The 18,720-nt window shown below is 59.0% G+C and overlaps 1 protein-coding gene across 1 annotated transcript in view; it reads left to right on the forward strand.

Moving 5' to 3' along the window:
• Window positions 1–18,720, forward strand: part of ADGRB1 (adhesion G protein-coupled receptor B1) — an 81,732-nt gene that overhangs the window by 15,276 nt on the left and 47,736 nt on the right. Inside the window, exons 6-14 of the mRNA XM_017895113.1 lie at window positions 337–501; window positions 717–818; window positions 2,280–2,386; window positions 2,543–2,737; window positions 3,463–3,531; window positions 4,141–4,249; window positions 8,061–8,204; window positions 8,730–8,805; window positions 8,988–9,090. Of these exons, the coding sequence (XP_017750602.1) occupies window positions 337–501; window positions 717–818; window positions 2,280–2,386; window positions 2,543–2,737; window positions 3,463–3,531; window positions 4,141–4,249; window positions 8,061–8,204; window positions 8,730–8,805; window positions 8,988–9,090 (1,070 nt within the window). The remainder of the gene's footprint in view (window positions 1–336; window positions 502–716; window positions 819–2,279; window positions 2,387–2,542; window positions 2,738–3,462; window positions 3,532–4,140; window positions 4,250–8,060; window positions 8,205–8,729; window positions 8,806–8,987; window positions 9,091–18,720) is intronic.

Here is an 18,720-nt window from a genome sequence, read left to right on the forward strand (position 1 = left end):
GCTGTGGGGTAGCGGGGTGTACAGTGGGACTTGGGGTGTCCATGATGAAGAGGAGTGTGGGGAGGCCGTGGGGTAGCGGGGTGCACAGTGAGGCGTGGAGGGTGGTGGGGTTGGCTGCATGTGGGAGTTTGCTTTATTTTGTATCAGGCTGATGACTGGTTTCTCCTCTCCTGGTCTGAATTTCCCTTCTCCTGACCTCCTGCCCCACATCCCTGGGTCCCTGTGTTTCACTGCCGCACGGCTCTGTGTGCGTCCCTGTCTGTGTCCTCGTGTCACTGTGGCTCCTGGACCCCGCCCTCCTTGTCGCCTGTGCCCTGTGTCTGGTTGTGCCTGCAGTGGATGGCAAGTGGCAGGCCTGGGCGTCATGGGGCAGTTGCAGCGTCACGTGTGGGGCTGGCAGCCAGCGACGGGAGCGTGTCTGCTCTGGGCCCTTCTTCGGGGGAGCCGTCTGCCAGGGCCCCCAGGATGAGTACCGGCAGTGCGGCACCCAGCGGTGTCCTGGTGAGGCCCCTCCCACCTGGGCTGGGCTGTGGGGAGGGCTGGTGGCAATCCGGCAGGCTCGGGCTCAGCTGTCACCCACGTGGTGTGTTGGGGGCTCCCGTCCTGTCCTCATAGTGATGCCCGCTCCAGGCGCCTTGCAAGGGTCTGGGCCTTCCAGAGCCAGCTGCCGGCTCTCAGTACCCCTTCCTGAACCCCTGTCCTGGGCTCCTTGGCAGAGCCCCATGAGATCTGTGATGAGGACAACTTTGGTGCTGTGATCTGGAAGGAGACCCCAGCGGGAGAGGTGGCTGCCGTCAGGTGTCCTCGCAACGCCACAGGTGAGCGCTGGAGAGCACGTGGTATATGGAGGCTCCTGTCCTGCCCTCATGGTGATGCCCACGCTGAGGTGCTGTCAGCACTGGGACACGGCCCAGGCACGGAGCCCAGACAGCCTGCGTGCGCTGGTGCGGGGTGGGGGAGCCGCGAGCCCAGGGCACCGTGTGAGAACTCTGTGGCAGCCGCTGTTCTGAGCACTCGCTAGGGGCTGGCACCCATGCTCTGCCCTAATACAAGACATCCGTGGAGTCTCAGCAACCCAAGAAGCCGCCACCATTTACAGCTGGGAAACTGAGGCACAGGGGAGTGAATGCACTTGCCCTGGGCTTGCAGGGACAGGAAGGGGAGGTCTCTGTTGAATGCCAGCCTCAAGGAGAAAGCGGGGCTCCGTGGGGAGGCGCTCGCTGCACTAGGGGCGGGCCTCCTTCGCCCCTCCTTTTTGACGGAGTGCAAGTGCTTTATGTCCCTGACAGGCAGCAGGCAGGGAGGATGGGAGCCCAGGTTCAAACTCTGGTTCTGCCCTTGTTTGCTGTGTGACATTCAGAAACTGACTTAACCTCCCTGAGCCTCAGTGTTCTCCTCTGTAGGATGAGAGCAGTCGGGGTTCCTCTGCTCGGAGCTGCTGTGGGGAGGTGTGGGGGACGGCGGCGGGGGCCCTGTATTGCCAGCTGCAGCTGCTGCTCCTCCCTCGCTCTTCTGATTACAGAGCAGGGCATGTTCTTGGTAGCAGATTGCAAATGCTGAGAAGCAAAATGAAGCGCGTGAAGACCGCACGGTGGCGTGCCTCCCCTGGCCTTTGGTCCACGTGCATGGCTGGGTCTCCCGGTGCCCCTCATTTTTGGCCCCATCTAAACCAGGTTCTGCATCCAGTCCCACGGCTCTTGTCAGGTGTTGAACTTGTCTTGTGACAGTTCTCTGTGGCTGCTGCCACCCTATAAACACTTAGCTGTCGCTGTTTCTCTGATGATGTCCTGGGAGTGAGCTCTGTATCACAGGGTGTGCCATGTTTAAGGCTGTTTTCCCCTTAATGCCCAGCAGCACCCCAAGGTTGCCCCCGTGTCTCCGGGCCAGGCTGAGGCCCCTGTAGCCCTGTGGATGCAGCCAGGCAGGGGCCCAGGGTGCTGGCTCCCTCCAGGGCTCTGGGTTAGTTAGAAGGGGCTCTGAATGAGCTCATGGCTGAACTCTGAAGCCCCTGCTCAGCTGAGAGCTCCGCCTCCATGCGGTGGGGTTCCTGAAGGCTTAGCTCTTGCTGGGTCCTGAGTCCCTGGGGCTGGTAGCAGCTCGAAATGTGTTGAAGGGAATGAGGTCCCTGTGTGGACTCAGCTCTCCGTGTGAGGCCATGGGCAAGTCCCTGTTTCTGGGGCCCACAGGGTCCCATCCAGAGGGTCTGCTGCCAGGGACCGAGGGTGGGATTCCTGGGCCAGGCAATGGGTGTCCGCCTGAGAAGGAGGAGGTCTCCCCAGGACTCATCCTGAGACGGTGTGAGCTGGACGAGGAAGGCATCGCCTACTGGGAGCCCCCCACCTACATCCGCTGTGTTTCCATTGACTACAGAAACATCCAGATGATGGTGAGGGCCAGTTCCCGGGGGTCCCCAACCCCTCCCCAACCACCCCGGCCACACAGGTTGGGACCCTGCAGAGGGTCCTAGGCATGGGAGGTCCTGGGTGGCTGCCTGGACGTGTCCCACAGAGGTGAAGGCACCTGCCCTCTCCGTCTTCCACAGACCCGGGAGCACCTGGCCAAGGCTCAGCGAGGGCTGCCGGGGGAGGGGGTCTCAGAGGTCATCCAGACACTGGTGGAGATCTCTCAGGACGGGACCAGCTACAGCGGGGACCTGCTGTCCACCATTGATGTCCTGAGGAACATGACAGAGATTTTCCGAAGGGCGTACTACAGCCCCACCCCTGGGGACGTACAGGTGGGCTCCCCGAGGGGGATTTTGGAAGAGGGTGTCAGGAAGGTGTCTGGGGAGCCTTCCTGGACCTTAGAGATGGATCCTCAACCCTGACCACAGCCCAGGCCCTAACCCATGTCATAGGTTGAACTCTTACCTTTGTCACTCATCTAATCTTCGTTACACATTGAGCCCTGACCCTGGTCACACACTGAACCCTGATCATAGGCTGAGCCCTGACCCTGGTCACACGCTGAGCTCTGGTCATAAGCTGAGCCCTGATCCTGGTCACATGCTGAGCCCTGGTCACATGCTGAGCCCTGACCCTGGTCACACACTGAGCCCTGACCCTGGTCACACACCATGTCCTGACTCTGGTCATACTCTGAGTTCTGAACCTTGTCACAAAACTGAGCCCTGATCCTGGTCACACTGAGCCCTGACACTGGTCACACACTGATCCCTGACCCTGCTCACACTGAGCCCTGATCTTGGTCACACACTGAGCCTGGACACTGGTCACATGCTGAACCCTGACCCTGGTCACATGCTGAGTCCTGACCCTGGTCACACACTGAGCCTCAATCCTGGTTATACACTGAACCCTGGACCTGGTCACAGTGAGCTCCAACCCTGGTCACACGCTGAGCCCTGATCCTGGTGACATATTGAACCTTGACCCTGGTCACAGTGAACGGTGATTTTGTGCCCTGTTCTCTGTCACTGGCCCTTCTTCCTCTTCTTTCCAGAACTTTGTCCAGATCCTTAGCAACCTGCTGGCAGAGGAGAATCGGGACAAGTGGGAGGAGGCCCAACTGGTAGGGCCTGGGGCCCCCACAGTCAGCAGCCTCAGGAGGGGTGCAGGCACAGCTGGTGCCTCCCTGGTCTCCAGCTGGCCTGGGGTGGGGTCCCACTGGGTGCTCTGGGTTGGGATCCCAGGATGGCCTCTTGTTGGTGTTGGTGGCACTGAGGAAGCTCAGCGTTCCCAGCCTGTTTCCTCATTTGTCTGAGGACAGTCATTTATTTCATGGGGCTCAGTGAGGAGGTTCGGGAGAACACTGAGCACATGGGAACGCCGAGGCGGCTGGGACATAGAGCCCTCCTCACGTGGGGGCGGTGGCAGTGCTCACTCCCCCAAGCTGACCTCCAGCAGCCGCCACTCCTGGCCCTGGGTGGCACCCAGCATGGGGGCTGTGGGTATCCAGAGACTCTCCCCTGGCCTGGGCTTCCCATGGGTGGGGCACAGCAGCCCCTCTGGGCATCTGCGTTCTCATCCCCAAAGTGGAGTACTCAGAGGTCACCAGCCCCACTTCCTCAAAATGTTAGGAAATGACCAATAAGAAAAGGAGGGACAGGGAAGCGAAGGAGGCAGGGGCTGAGGTATGGCAGGGTCTCCTCCCTGGGCTGCTCACCCCCCTGCCCCCCAGGCGGGCCCCAACGCCAAGGAGCTGTTCCGGCTGGTGGAGGACTTTGTGGATGTCATCGGCTTCCGTATGAAGGACCTGAGGGATGCATACCAGGTGACAGACAACCTGGGTAAGCCTGCCTGCCTGTTGCCACCCCCATGCCTTGCTCTGCAGCCCTGGGCCTCAGCGTCCTCATCTGTATAAAGAGGCTGTGACCAGGCAGCCTCTGTGGCTCTCCCAGCCGATTTCTCAGATGGATCCTGTTTTCAGCCTCCTGAGGGTTGATGATGTGACCTGGGAGGGAATCAGACACAGCCCAGGAACTGCGGACCTGGGAGATCCATTCCCCAGCCAGCACCTCGCATGTACCCACCAGGAGCCGGGGCTCATTCTGCCTGTCACCCCGGGTGTCCTCCCTGTGGAGCTTTAGAGGCAGGGTCTGTGCAGCCCACACCTTCCCGCTTGTCAGTCCCAGCAGTGCCTTGCCAGAGGGGCTGGGACTCCACCCAGCTCCGTGGTTTCCTCGTTTCTAAAATGCGATGATAACAGTGCCCACCTCATGGGGAGGTAGAGACTGATGAGGCGAGTGAGTGCCTGAACCCCGGGGTAAAAAGTGACTGTCACTACAAACACTTACAGCAATTCTGTTTAATGACTATTATACAGTGCCCTCAAATACCTCTCAAAAGCCACATTTCCCAAACTTTCCCTGCCTTGGTCAGAGAGTCTCTCGAAGCAAAGGACCCAGGAGTGGATGCTGGCCCCAGCTATGATCCACAGAGCCCCAAGGAGGGACAGTGTCACCTCCCCTGTGGAGATGCTTAACCTCTAGTGATATGACCAGGATCAGCTGCACTTTGTCAGCACACACACCCTGGAGCGTTGCCCAGTGCCTACACTGGTGCCCAGGACATAACTGGTGGTCAGCTCCCAGGGTGCTCGGCACGGCCCATGGTCCCTGGAATGGCCAGCGCACACTTCAAACCCTGAGCACTGTGGTTACCCCACGTGCTTCATAACCGTGTCTCAGTCTGTTTCCTGTTGCTGTCACTGAAGTGGTAATCTATAAAGATGAGAGGTTCTGGAGGCCGGAAAGTCCAAGATCACAGCTCCAGCTGTGAGTGAGTGCCCTCCTGCTGCAGCACGGCATGGCAGAGGCAGCCCATGAGAGACAGAGCAAGAATGCCCGCTGAGGTCTCCCTTCCCATAATGCCACTAAAGCCATCATGGGGGCCACCCTCATGACCTCCCAAAGGCCCCACCCCCAAGTACCATTAGCAGATGAAATTGGGGATTCAGGCCAGGCGCGGTGGCTCAAGCCTGTAATCCCAGCACTTTGGGAGGCCGAGAAGGGCGGATCACGAGGTCAGGAGATCAAGACCATCCTGGCTAACACGGTGAAACCCCGTCTGTACTAAAAAATACAAAAAACTAGCCGGGCGAGGTGGCGGGCGCCTGTAGTCCCAGCTACTCGGGAGGCTGAGGCAGGAGAATGGTGTGAACCCAGGAGGCGGAGCTTGCAGTGAGCTGACATCCGGCCACTGCACTCCAGCCTGGGCGACAGAGCGAGACTCCATCTCAAAGAAAAAAAAAAAAAAAGAAATTGGGGATTCAGTTTCCAACATGTAAGCGTTTACAGGACACATTCAAGCTGCAGCACACCGCAGACGCCCTGTGCATCCCATACGCTCCACTCACCCGTGCTCAGCCTCACTCACTCCCAGGACCTTGCTTCTCTGCCCAGGCCCCCACCCCTACATCCCTCCCTCACTCAGCTGCCAGGAACTGGACGCCAGCAAGAGCGGCTTCCCATGGCGTCTCTTTATGCATACCAGGTGAAAGGAATAATCCCTCCCGACCGTCAGAGCTGTAGGCCACAGTGACACAGAAGCTGCATGTAGACAGACTACGAAGGCTTGAACTCTGATCCTTGCAGCCAGCTTTAAACCCAGAGACGTGCCATGACCGGGTTGATGACCCAGTGGTTTCACCACTAGAAATGTTCATTTCAATATTCATCTCGTCAGAAGGTGCTTGGCACTCCTGAGGTGTCCCATCCCCAGGCCTAAAACAGTCCGAGGACGTTTAAATTAAGCAACCCTAACTTCCATGCGACCAGGCATGTACTGCAGGCAGCACTCAGACATGTCTGGTGGAATTCATAGCTTCATGCCTATTGTACTTGAACAAGTCCCACTAAAACATGTTCAAGACGGATCGACATTCTTATTATAACATCTTTGGGAGGCTAACTAGCGTTAACCTTTTAAATTAAAGACTGAGGTTAGGCGCAGTGGCTCATGCCTGTAATCCCAGCTATTTAAGAGGCCAAGGCAAGAGGATCGCTTGAGCCCAGGAGTTTGAGACCAGCCTGGGCAGCACAGTGAAACCCTGTCTCTACACATTTTTTTGAGAAATCAGCCAGGCATGGTGGTGCACCTGTAGTCCCTGCTACTAGGGAGGCTGAGGTGGGAGGATGGCTTGAACCCAGGAGGTCGAGGCTGCAATGAGCTGTGATCACACTACTGCACTTCAGCCTGAGCAATAGGCTGTCTCGTTAAGAAACAAACAAAGACAAAGTTCTGATTTTTCCATAGTGAAATGCTTCAACTAGAAACATCAGCATGGCTGATGGCTACTATTTCAGTAATTCTGCCACTTTTCATCCTGTTCCAATGAAAGATTTCAAAGCTTGCCCCTTACCCGGGCACACCTGCCACAGCCCACCCTGGTGCCCACGCCAGCCCTCCACCGCCCCTCGATGACCCTGTGTCCAGCCTCCCACCCCTTCACCTGCTCCAGGGCGCTGCTCCAGCATCCATCTGCCCCCATCCCCCACTGCAGCTTCCCAGCAGCTCCTTGTGCAGGCCACTTGTCCTTTGCATGTTTCCTCTTGTCCTCAACCCCGGTTCTCTGTTGGTCCCTCCTGCCCCTCCTCTCACTGGGTGCCCACCCAGTCTGAATTCCCTCTGCCCTCCATTCAGGCTGCCAGTGACATCCATGATGCAAAACCCTGTTCTTGGGCCTCCATGCCCCCAACTGCATTTGGCACTACTGATGCTCATGCCCTCTCCTTCTCTCCCTGCCCCATCTTGGGCTGCATTCTTGAGGCTCCACTGGGGCCTGCTAGGGCTGAGGCCACAGCCCCAGGGCCAGGTTCCCCTAGAGCGGTGGGTCCCTGTCAGCACCTGCTTCCACCCCAGCGGCACTTCCCCAAACTCTCTTCCCGTTCAGTTGCCCCAAACCTGCTGCCTCGTCCCCATGCCCCTCCACCTTGAGCTCAGGGCCTTTCTGCATCCCCAACGCCTTCCTTTGCAGAATGGGAGGGAACACTGGATCCCCTCTTTCACCATGGCCCATGCTGCCCTTTGCTGCCTGAGCCCTGAGGCAGGGAAGCCCTCATTCCCCTTCTACAGAGGGAGGGAAGGCAGGATCAGCTCACAGAGCTGGAGGGAAACTGGGCTCCCCTGTCCCAGGAGGGAGTGGGGGTCGCTGAGGGGGCGCCTGGTCCCTGCGGATCCCTCCATGGCCACAGGACAGACCCCAGAATCTGCCTTTGACCACGTTCTGGGCCATGGAGGGTGGGAGGGGCAGGCCCCCTGCCCCTCACCAAGGCTCCAACTCAGCAGGACCAGACCTGGCCCAGCCTCTGCCTGGTGCTCCTTGCTGTCCCTGCTCCTGGACCTCACCGAGGTCTGGGGACAAGGCCCACCCAGGGAGTGTGGAGCCTGCACAGGTCCCAGGGTGCAGGGAGTTGGGGTCTGTACTCTGGGGGCTGGGGCTGGAGCAGATGGCCCCCACACCCCTGCCTCTGAGCCATGGGCTCCCCGCGGCATCACCCTGCACTGCCAGTCCTGTGCCTCAACTCCTGCAGCTGAGGCCCCACTGCATCTGTGACTTTCCCTTCTCTCTATCTCTTGCCCCTTTGACCCTGCTCCCAGTCCTCAGCATCCATAAGCTCCCAGCCAGCGGAGCCACTGACATCAGCTTCCCCATGAAGGGCTGGCGGGCCACGGGTGACTGGGCCAAGGTGCCGGAGGACAGGGTCACTGTGTCCAAGAGTGTCTTCTCCACGGGGCTGGCAGGTGAGGGGCTCAGGGAGTGGGGGGACCTTTATGGGGAATGTGGGCCCCAGAGTCGGGTGGCTACCACCCCTCTGGAGTCTAGCTGCTGCCTCAGAGTTGGGCAGTTCTCAAGGGGCTCCCCGTTTCCAGGAAGCCCTCCTTGCCCTCTCTGGGGCCAGGGCTTGTGGATCAACCCTGAGGCCCAGGCAGAGGGGTCAAGATGAACCACCTCACTTCAGGGAGGGACAGGGAGTCACATGTCAAGGACCCTGTTACTGGGAAGAGAGCCACATCCTGCCTGTCCACAGCTCTCAGGATGCCCCAGGGAATGGCCCGGTCTCCCTCTTCCCACTTGGCTGTTGCCCCAGCTCCCCGGCTGCAGCACTGTGTCCGTGGGTGGGTGGGCCTCACCATCCACCAGGGCCCCGGACGTGACCTTGAAGATGGGCGGCAGAGGCCAGCAACAGTGGGGTCCAGGTCAGGCTGCCAAGTCCTGCCCTGGCTGTGGGGACTGGGGGCTGGGGTTCACAGTGCACTTTCTTCCAGAGGCCGACGAAGCATCTGTGTTTGTGGTGGGCACCGTGCTCTACCGGAACCTGGGCAGCTTCCTGGCCCTGCAGAGGTGGGCAGCGCAGGGCAGGTGGGGTGGGCAGGACCCCAGCCACAGGAGGTAAAGGGGGAGGCCAGGGGGCCTGGAGGTGTGGATGATGGGCTGGGGTGGAGGGTGGCGAGGGGTGCAGGGGCCCTCAGGGGGAGCCTGGGCTGGGAGGGCTCCCCCAACACCTGTGCCTCTGTCTCTTGCAGGAACACGACCGTCCTGAATTCCAAGGTGATCTCCGTGACTGTGAAGCCCCCGCCTCGCTCCCTGCACACACCCTTGGAGATTGAGTTTGCCCACATGTATAATGTGAGTGCCACCCGCGCGCACACTCTGACGCCTGCGAAACCGCACGTGCGTGAATTCTGTCCCACTCCTCCACATGTATAATGTGAGTGCCACCCGCGCGCGCACTCTGACGCCTGCGGAAACGCACGTGCGTGAATTCTGTCCCACTCCTCCACATGTATAATGTGAGTGCCACCCGCGCGCGCACTCTGACGCCTGCGGAAACGCACGTGCGTGAATTCTGTCCCACTCCTCCACATGTATAATGTGAGTGCCACCCGCGCGCGCACTCTGACGCCTGCGGAAACGCACGTGCGTGAATTCTGTCCCACTCCTCCACATGTATAATGTGAGTGCCACCCGCGCGCGCACTCTGACGCCTGCGGAAACGCACGTGCGTGAATTCTGTCCCACTCCTCCACATGTATAATGTGAGTGCCACCCGCGCGCGCACTCTGACGCCTGCGGAAACGCACGTGCGTGAATTCTGTCCCACTCCTCCACATGTATAATGTGAGTGCCACCCGCGCGCGCACTCTGACGCCTGCGGAAACGCACGTGCGTGAATTCTGTCCCACTCCTCCACATGTATAATGTGAGTGCCACCCGCGCGCGCACTCTGACGCCTGCGGAAACGCACGTGCGTGAATTCTGTCCCACTCCTCCACATGTATAATGTGAGTGCCACCCGCGCGCGCACTCTGACGCCTGCGGAAACGCACGTGCGTGAATTCTGTCCCACTCCTCCACATGTATAATGTGAGTGCCACCCGCGCGCGCACTCTGACGCCTGCGGAAACGCACGTGCGTGAATTCTGTCCCACTCCTCCACATGTATAATGTGAGTGCCACCCGCGCGCGCACTCTGACGCCTGCGGAAACGCACGTGCGTGAATTCTGTCCCACTCCTCCACATGTATAATGTGAGTGCCACCCGCGCGCGCACTCTGACGCCTGCGGAAACGCACGTGCGTGAATTCTGTCCCACTCCTCCACATGTATAATGTGAGTGCCACCCGCGCGCGCACTCTGACGCCTGCGGAAACGCACGTGCGTGAATTCTGTCCCACTCCTCCACATGTATAATGTGAGTGCCACCCGCGCGCGCACTCTGACGCCTGCGGAAACGCACGTGCGTGAATTCTGTCCCACTCCTCCACATGTATAATGTGAGTGCCACCCGCGCGCGCACTCTGACGCCTGCGGAAACGCACGTGCGTGAATTCTGTCCCACTCCTCCACATGTATAATGTGAGTGCCACCCGCGCGCGCACTCTGACGCCTGCGGAAACGCACGTGCGTGAATTCTGTCCCACTCCTCCACATGTATAATGTGAGTGCCACCCGCGCGCGCACTCTGACGCCTGCGGAAACGCACGTGCGTGAATTCTGTCCCACTCCTCCACATGTATAATGTGAGTGCCACCCGCGCGCGCACTCTGACGCCTGCGGAAACGCACGTGCGTGAATTCTGTCCCACTCCTCCACATGTATAATGTGAGTGCCACCCGCGCGCGCACTCTGACGCCTGCGGAAACGCACGTGCGTGAATTCTGTCCCACTCCTCCACATGTATAATGTGAGTGCCACCCGCGCGCGCACTCTGACGCCTGCGGAAACGCACGTGCGTGAATTCTGTCCCACTCCTCCACATGTATAATGTGAGTGCCACCCGCGCGCGCACTCTGACGCCTGCGGAAACGCACGTGCGTGAATTCTGTCCCACTCCTCCACATGTATAATGTGAGTGCCACCCGCGCGCGCACTCTGACGCCTGCGGAAACGCACGTGCGTGAATTCTGTCCCACTCCTCCACATGTATAATGTGAGTGCCACCCGCGCGCGCACTCTGACGCCTGCGGAAACGCACGTGCGTGAATTCTGTCCCACTCCTCCACATGTATAATGTGAGTGCCACCCGCGCGCGCACTCTGACGCCTGCGGAAACGCACGTGCGTGAATTCTGTCCCACTCCTCCACATGTATAATGTGAGTGCCACCCGCGCGCGCACTCTGACGCCTGCGGAAACGCACGTGCGTGAATTCTGTCCCACTCCTCCACATGTATAATGTGAGTGCCACCCGCGCGCGCACTCTGACGCCTGCGGAAACGCACGTGCGTGAATTCTGTCCCACTCCTCCACATGTATAATGTGAGTGCCACCCGCGCGCGCACTCTGACGCCTGCGGAAACGCACGTGCGTGAATTCTGTCCCACTCCTCCACATGTATAATGTGAGTGCCACCCGCGCGCGCACTCTGACGCCTGCGGAAACGCACGTGCGTGAATTCTGTCCCACTCCTCCACATGTATAATGTGAGTGCCACCCGCGCGCGCACTCTGACGCCTGCGGAAACGCACGTGCGTGAATTCTGTCCCACTCCTCCACATGTATAATGTGAGTGCCACCCGCGCGCGCACTCTGACGCCTGCGGAAACGCACGTGCGTGAATTCTGTCCCACTCCTCCACATGTATAATGTGAGTGCCACCCGCGCGCGCACTCTGACGCCTGCGGAAACGCACGTGCGTGAATTCTGTCCCACTCCTCCACATGTATAATGTGAGTGCCACCCGCGCGCGCACTCTGACGCCTGCGGAAACGCACGTGCGTGAATTCTGTCCCACTCCTCCACATGTATAATGTGAGTGCCACCCGCGCGCGCACTCTGACGCCTGCGGAAACGCACGTGCGTGAATTCTGTCCCACTCCTCCACATGTATAATGTGAGTGCCACCCGCGCGCGCACTCTGACGCCTGCGGAAACGCACGTGCGTGAATTCTGTCCCACTCCTCCACATGTATAATGTGAGTGCCACCCGCGCGCGCACTCTGACGCCTGCGGAAACGCACGTGCGTGAATTCTGTCCCACTCCTCCACATGTATAATNTCTGACATCACCAGCCTCAAGCCTCCCTGCACCCCTTTCCCAGGCTGAGTGTGTGGTCTGCGTGGCCGCCTGGGCGCCAGTGGCACATGTGATGGTCCCTTGCGTGGTGTGTAGTGCAGTGACAAGTATGTGTCCTGAGAGGCAAGGGAAGGCTTCGTGAGTGGCAAGCGTTGGAGGACAAGGCTGCCTGGCAGGGAGAGGGAGGCAGGTGGCTCAGGAGGAGACAGCTGGAGCAAGGGCAGGGAGGCTGAGGGCATGAGGAGCAGGGAGCCGGCCAGGAGGAGCAGGCAGAGGCAGGCAGGGGCTCAGGGGAGGCCGCAGCAGGGTGAGGACAGTTAGTGGGGGCCGGGTGTCATGATTCTCCACCTACCCACCAACCATCCACCCTCTCCTCCGTCCACCTGTTCTTTAATCTATACCCACTGTTACCACCCTCCATCCACCACCCATCCACCCACTCCTCCGTCCACCTGTTCTTTAATCTATACCCACTGCCACCACCCTCTACCCACCACCCATCCACCCATCCACCCGTTCCTCCATCTGCCTGTTCTTTAATCCATCCGCCCATCACCCATTGCCCACCACCCTTCCTCCGGCAGTCACTGCCCTCTGACAGGCACTATTCTGGCAGGTCCCAGCCCTCAGTCTCCTCTCCCCCGTGAGGAGGGATGGGGAACAGGGACAGACGGAGCAATGTGGTCATGCCCGGCTGTGCACGGGCCAGGAAGGGAAGCTAGCAGGGGCTGGATGCAGGTGGGGAGTGGCCTTTGCAAGCAGGGTCATGCACGCCTCCGAGGGGAGGGGAGGTTTCAGCAGAGGCCTGGCAAGCATGGCACTGCACGTGAATGGGGATGAGCGTTGCAGGGGAAGGAGCAGCCAGGGCAAAGGCCTCAAGGTGGGATTGGCAGGTCATGCCCGGCTCCTGCCTTCTCTGCACCCCACACAGTTGACTCTGCTGTCTTTCCTGCCCTGGGTCTGGGGTTGGCAGCCGGGCTGGGGAAAACTGGGTGCCTTGCAGCCCTAGGGAGCCAGCTCTCTAGCTCTTGTAAGGGTGGAAAAATAAAATGCAAGAAAAAAGCTCCCCTGCTTGCATTATCCGGGCCAACCCCAGGGCTTTGCATTTTCAAGGGGTGGCAGTGCGGGGGCTGCAGGTGGGTCTCTCATCCCCGCAGCCACTTCCACCAGTACAGGCCCCTTCCCACCGTGCGGAAACCCTCCCTCCGGGCTGTTCGCTGGCTGCTGCAGCTCTCGGGGGGCAGCACCCTGGTTCACTCACTCAACCAGCCCCTGCTGGTGGCCTTCAGCAGCCTTCCCTCTCTACCAACATAAATGCCAGCGTGACCAGTGTCCTTGTGAGGACACCTCCACCCGCACTTCTGATTGCTCCCTGGCGATCAGTCCCCAGGCAGTCTTACCAGATGGAGGTTGTGGGCCCCTGGGGGGCCTGCATAGTAAATTGCTTTTTAGAAAGGAAAGCATCCCCTTTGTCCTCCAGGGCAGCAGGCTGTGAGGGGCCTGTCCAGTGAGCCGGGACAAGGACCCGGCCCAAGGACCCAGACTGTGGCAGAAGAGGACGTGCTGCGTGGCCTTGGGCAGAGCCTGTACCCTGGAAGCCTTGGCTTCCTGACCCTGTGGCCAGAATCTGCCTGCTTTTAGGCAGGGGCGGGGACAGCAGGACTGCGGTCCAGGCCTCAGGGTGTTTGGCGTCCGCGTGGCCTCAGTCGACCCTAAAAGTCACAGGTGTGGGGAAGGCCCAGGACCCGCCAGTCATACCAGGTGCTCCCCCCACCCCATCACTGGCTGGATGTGCTGAGTGCTAAGGTCTTGGTGCCTGGGTCCAGGGCTTCAGGACAGGAGGACAGGAGGCAGGTGCCAGTGTGGCCCAAGCAGTGCCTGGCAGCACTGTGCCCAAGTTGCCTCTTGGGTCCTTGACCCTGCCCGGGAGCCACGCCATGCTGCACACCTGCTGTCTGGTGAGGGAGTGGGAGGCCCTTGAGACTCCTTGCGAGTCCTGGCTGGAAAGCACTGGAACTTGGGCAGGCCCTGGAGCCTAGGGGTGGGCCAAGCGCTGGGCGGAGGGGAGGGGAACTTGCGGGCTTGATTCGCGTTCCCCTTCCTTCTGCCCCTCTTCCCTCCCCTCCGGGCTCTGGAGGTTGGATGGCCACCTCCCTTTGACTGCTGCGGGGGGCCACTCTTCACCCTGTGAACTATCCGGGGGAGCTGGAGTTTTCCCAATTTGACCTGAAGTCGGGAGACCATGGGCAGGGGGCCCAGGAGGACTGGGTCCAAGGCTTTGGTGTGGGCCTGTGTTTGGTTGTGCACTTGGATGGGAAAGAGTCTTTTTTTTTTTTTCATGCATCTGGGGAGGGTTCTTGTGTGTGGGAGTGCAGTGGTTTGTAGCGGCAGGGAGTGAGAGCCTCAGCTCAACATCAACTTGAGGAAGTAGTGAACTCTTAGAGCCATATGATTATTTCTTAATTCTGAACTAGTCACGATAGGAGCCCAGATCCCAAAACTCAGGACTGAGTTTTTTTACCCTGTTCACACACTGAGTTCTAGGATCCTGGTCACAGGCTGGGAGCTCCTATTCTAGTCACATACTTAAGCCCCTGATCCTGATCATAGGTGGAGGCCCTGATCCTAGTCTCTATCTAAGCCCTGTGATCCGGTCACAGACTTTAGCCCCCTGCGTCGGTTCATATACTGAGCCAGATCTTAGCCACACATAGTTACCTGACCTTGGTCAACACTGGAGCCCTGATTCCTGGTCACAGGCTGAGTCTTCTGTCGGTGTCTTAGCTTGGAATGGACTTGTGTGTGTCACATGCTTGTAGGCCACCTCCTCTTCCAGCCACATACAGCAGCTGGGGACCATGGTGAACTCTGCGGCAGCCTAGAAAGCCTTACAGGGGCTTCGCACGCAGTGGCAGTCACCTGCCTGCCTTACCCGGGTTTGTGAGGACCACACTTGCACCCATGGGCTTCACACTCAAGCCCATGATGTCTGCTCATGCTCTAAACCCCTGAGGGCCCTAAGGAGTACCTGGTGTCCCTGGCACCCCAGCATCCAGATATGTAACCAAACCTCCACCCTCCCAGTAACATCCTGGATCATCTGGTCCCAAACACTGGCCTGGCAGCCTGGCTCAAGTGCTCCTGTTCCCCCACACTCCTGCACCAGCCTGGCTTGTGGTGGTGAGGGCTTGGGGACTGGGGGTGCTATGGAGGAAAATGGGGAGCAGAGCAGGTGAGGGCTTGCAGAGTTCCCAAATGTTCCAAGCCATAGACATTGCCTCTACTGTAGCCCATCCCTGTATAGTTCCTTGACCACATGTGTCTCTACTGGAGTGGGATGGGGGGACCGTGACAGTTATGTCATAGTCATGTCTGTATCCCTAGAATTGAGCGCTGACCCAGTGAGAATCAACGGTGGTTTATGAGCAAGGCAGTGATTACGTGGCTGAGTGCAGAAATGGATGTGCGAGGGGGTTCTTGGTAGGCAGTGTGGACAAGCGGGGGTGTGGATAATCTGTGGGAGCCGGCTGTTTGCCAGAGAGATGCACCCAGGGTGCAGCTGTGGGTTGCTGGGGGATGGGGAGGCAGCGGAAGAACAGTCGCATGGCTGGGTGAGTGGCCAGTGATGGATGGCATGTGAAAGGGTGGGTGGGCGGACTGTGGATGACAGCATGCATGGAAGGCTAGAGATAGGGGTGGATGGATGGGACTGAGAGAAGGAGAGAAGATGGAAGGTGGCTGGAGGGATAGAGAATCAGTTTCCTAGGGCTGCCCTAACTGCCAAAATTACCACAAACTGGGTGGTTTAAAACAGATATCTATTATCTCCCAGTTCTGATGGCCAGAATTTTGAAATCAAAGTGTTAGTAGGGCCATGCTCTTTCCAAAGGCTCTAGGAAAGACTCCTTCCTTGCCTCTTCCAGCTTCTGGTGGCTCGAGGAAATCCTTGGTGCTCCTTGGCTTGAGGTGGTGTCACTCCAGTCTCTGCTGCTATCTTTTCCTGGCCTTCTGCCTTGTGTATCTCTGTACTTTCCTCTTCTTGTAAGGACCCCAGTCATGGATCTATGCCCCCCAAACCCAGTGTGGTATCAGTCAAGATCCCTAACTCGATTACATCTACAAAAGCCATGTTTCCAAATAAAATCATATTTGTAGGTTCTGGGGGTTAAACTCGGACATATATTGGGGAGAAGTGGGTGATGGATGGATGGATGGATCAGTAGATGGATGGGTAGAATAATGCCTGAGTGAGTGGGTGGGTGGTTGGATGGATGTGTAAATGGTAGATGGGTGGATGAGTGAATAGGTGAATGGGTGGATGGGTGGGTGTGTGAATGACTGGATGTGTGGATGGAGGTATGGATGGATGGACAGATGGTGGATAGGTGGATGGGTGAATAGGTGTGTGAGTGGGTGGATGGATGGACACATGAATGACTGGATGTGTGGGTGGAGGTATGGATGGATGGATGGATGAGTGGCTGGCTGGATGTATAGATGGTAGATGGGTGGATGGGTGAATAGATGGGTGGGTGGATAGGTGTGTGGGTGACTGGATGTGTGGATGGAGGTATGGATGGGTGGGTGGCTGGCTGGATGTGTAGATGGGTAGATGGGTGAATAGGTGGGTGGATAGGTGTGTGGGTGACTGGATGTGTGGATGGAGGTATGGATGGGTGGGTGGCTGGCTGGATGTGTAGATGGGTAGATGGGTGAATAGGTGGGTGGATAGGTGTGCGGGTGACTGGATGTGTGGATGGAGGTATGGATGTCTGGGTGGGTGGCTGGATACACGAGTGGATGAGTGAATGATGGGTGGAGAAAAGGATGGGCTGGTGGGTGACAGGAAGTTGATGGAGGCCAGTAGCACACACTGGGAGTTAGGTTCTGTGGTTCTGAAAGGACAGCTCCCTGGCTGTTTCACACGTGAGAGTTGGCAAATACCTTTCAGTCTTTTAAAACTCCTCTGAAAAATGTAAATAACCCAGAGTTTTACAGAGTATAAAAGTCAGAGTTAGCAAGATCCTGAGAGATCATGCACTCTGTCTTTACTCGAAACATGGTTCAGTGGAGTCCCAGAGCGGGGATGTTAGTGGAAGCCGGGCCACCAGCGTGAGGCCCTTGTCATGCTACCCTAGTGTTTATGGGGTATTCTGCTGGCAGCCAGCCCATCCTCATGGCTCTAGGACGGGCAGCGTTCTGTGTGCTCCCAGGTCCGTATTGACCGTAATGACCCTGAGAAGTCCTGTAGGAAACTCCTGTCCAACTAGGTTGGGAGTTTCCCTACTTTGGAGGCTGTCAGCACCCTTGTTCTGCCGGACATGGTCCCCTCCTGGCAGGCGTGTGTGGAAGGAGGACGTGTGAGAGGGACATTTGCTGAGCTCCTTTCCTGAAGCTCAGCCCCAGGCCAGGCACCATGAGAGCTGCCTCACTCAGTGCACACAGGCTTTCTCGGCTCACACATCTTTACTAACCGATTTGACAGTTGAGGAGACTGAGGCCCAGAGTGCTCACTGACAGATCCAGGGCCACCTCATGGGTTGTTCCCATCTGGTCTGTGCGGGCCTCCAGCCCTGCCTCGTGTGGGGCCCCCGCCAGGTTCGGCTGTCCTGGCTCGGCACCCAGACCCTGGTTCCTCCCTGGGACCCCTGCCCAAGGGAGCATCCTGGTCCCTTTAAGAGCCTCTCCCTCGCCCACCCCTTTCCTGGTTTCCTTGGAGAGGGCAGTGAGGGGGCAGGCCAAGGGGGGGAAGCGGAAGGAAGACTTGGCAGGGTCCCCGGGTCGCTGTCAGCAGCCGGTTCCCAGCTCAGTCTCTCCCACGCCGGCCGGTTCCTGATGGGGGCAGAGGAGGCTGGGGAGGGGTGCAGGGGAGGGGACGCGCCCAACACAGAGGCCTCTTTGGTGGCCTGGGAAGAGCCTCGGTATCCGCACCGTGATGGAGGAGGGAGGAGGAGGATGAGCCTCTCCCAGCTTGGGTGGGGCCTGGGGAACGGGGAAGGGGTGGAGTGCTGCTCTCAGAGATGAGCCCACCCTGGCCTAGCTTCTGCCCCTGCAGCAGCTTGGGCCTGGCACCAGCCCCTTCCTGGGTACCCCTTTCTCTGAATGTCCTCTTGCTTGGTCCTTGGGTAGGGGCAGCAGGGGCTGGCAGAGGCCTGTGTGGGCCTGTTCTTTCTGGGTGCAGGGTCCTCTCCCATTCAGGGGCTCCTGGCAGCTTTCAGAGCTGGAGGGAATGGACCAGGTCCTAAGATCACGGTTGCAGGCAAGTCCCTGTGGCCTGAACTTGGAGTGGGCCAGCCTCCTCCCAGTCCAGGACAGACCCTTGGGCATGCCCAAGGTCTCTGCAGCTGGGAATGGACCCAGCTCTTCTGCCCAGCCCAGGGGCCTCTCAGCTGCCCTTCCCCAGGCCCTCTTATTCCCCCACAGCACCTGCTCAGGAACTCTGGGACCCCATCTGTCCCTCCCCAGTGCCCTCTTCTCCACCTGCTCCAGTCTCTCCGCCCACTGCCCTGCCCCCCCCCACCCCTGTCTCTTTCTTCCTGGCAGTGGCCCAGATCGCAGCGAATCCTTGGATCTGTGTTTGTGTTCTGTCTGCCCCACCCCAGCAGAGCAGGAGCCCCCGAGGGCAGGGTTTCTGCCATGGCTCCAGGCACACAGCAGCCCTCAGGAGGTGTTTGTTCAGGGAGTCCGAGTGTGCCCCATCTTAACAGGGTCACTCCCTCGCTGAGGCTGGGGGCTTCCACA

Source organism: Rhinopithecus bieti, unplaced genomic scaffold (assembly GCF_001698545.2).
Source record: "Rhinopithecus bieti isolate Rb0 unplaced genomic scaffold, ASM169854v2 scaffold_25940, whole genome shotgun sequence".
NCBI lineage: Eukaryota > Metazoa > Chordata > Mammalia > Primates > Cercopithecidae > Rhinopithecus > Rhinopithecus bieti.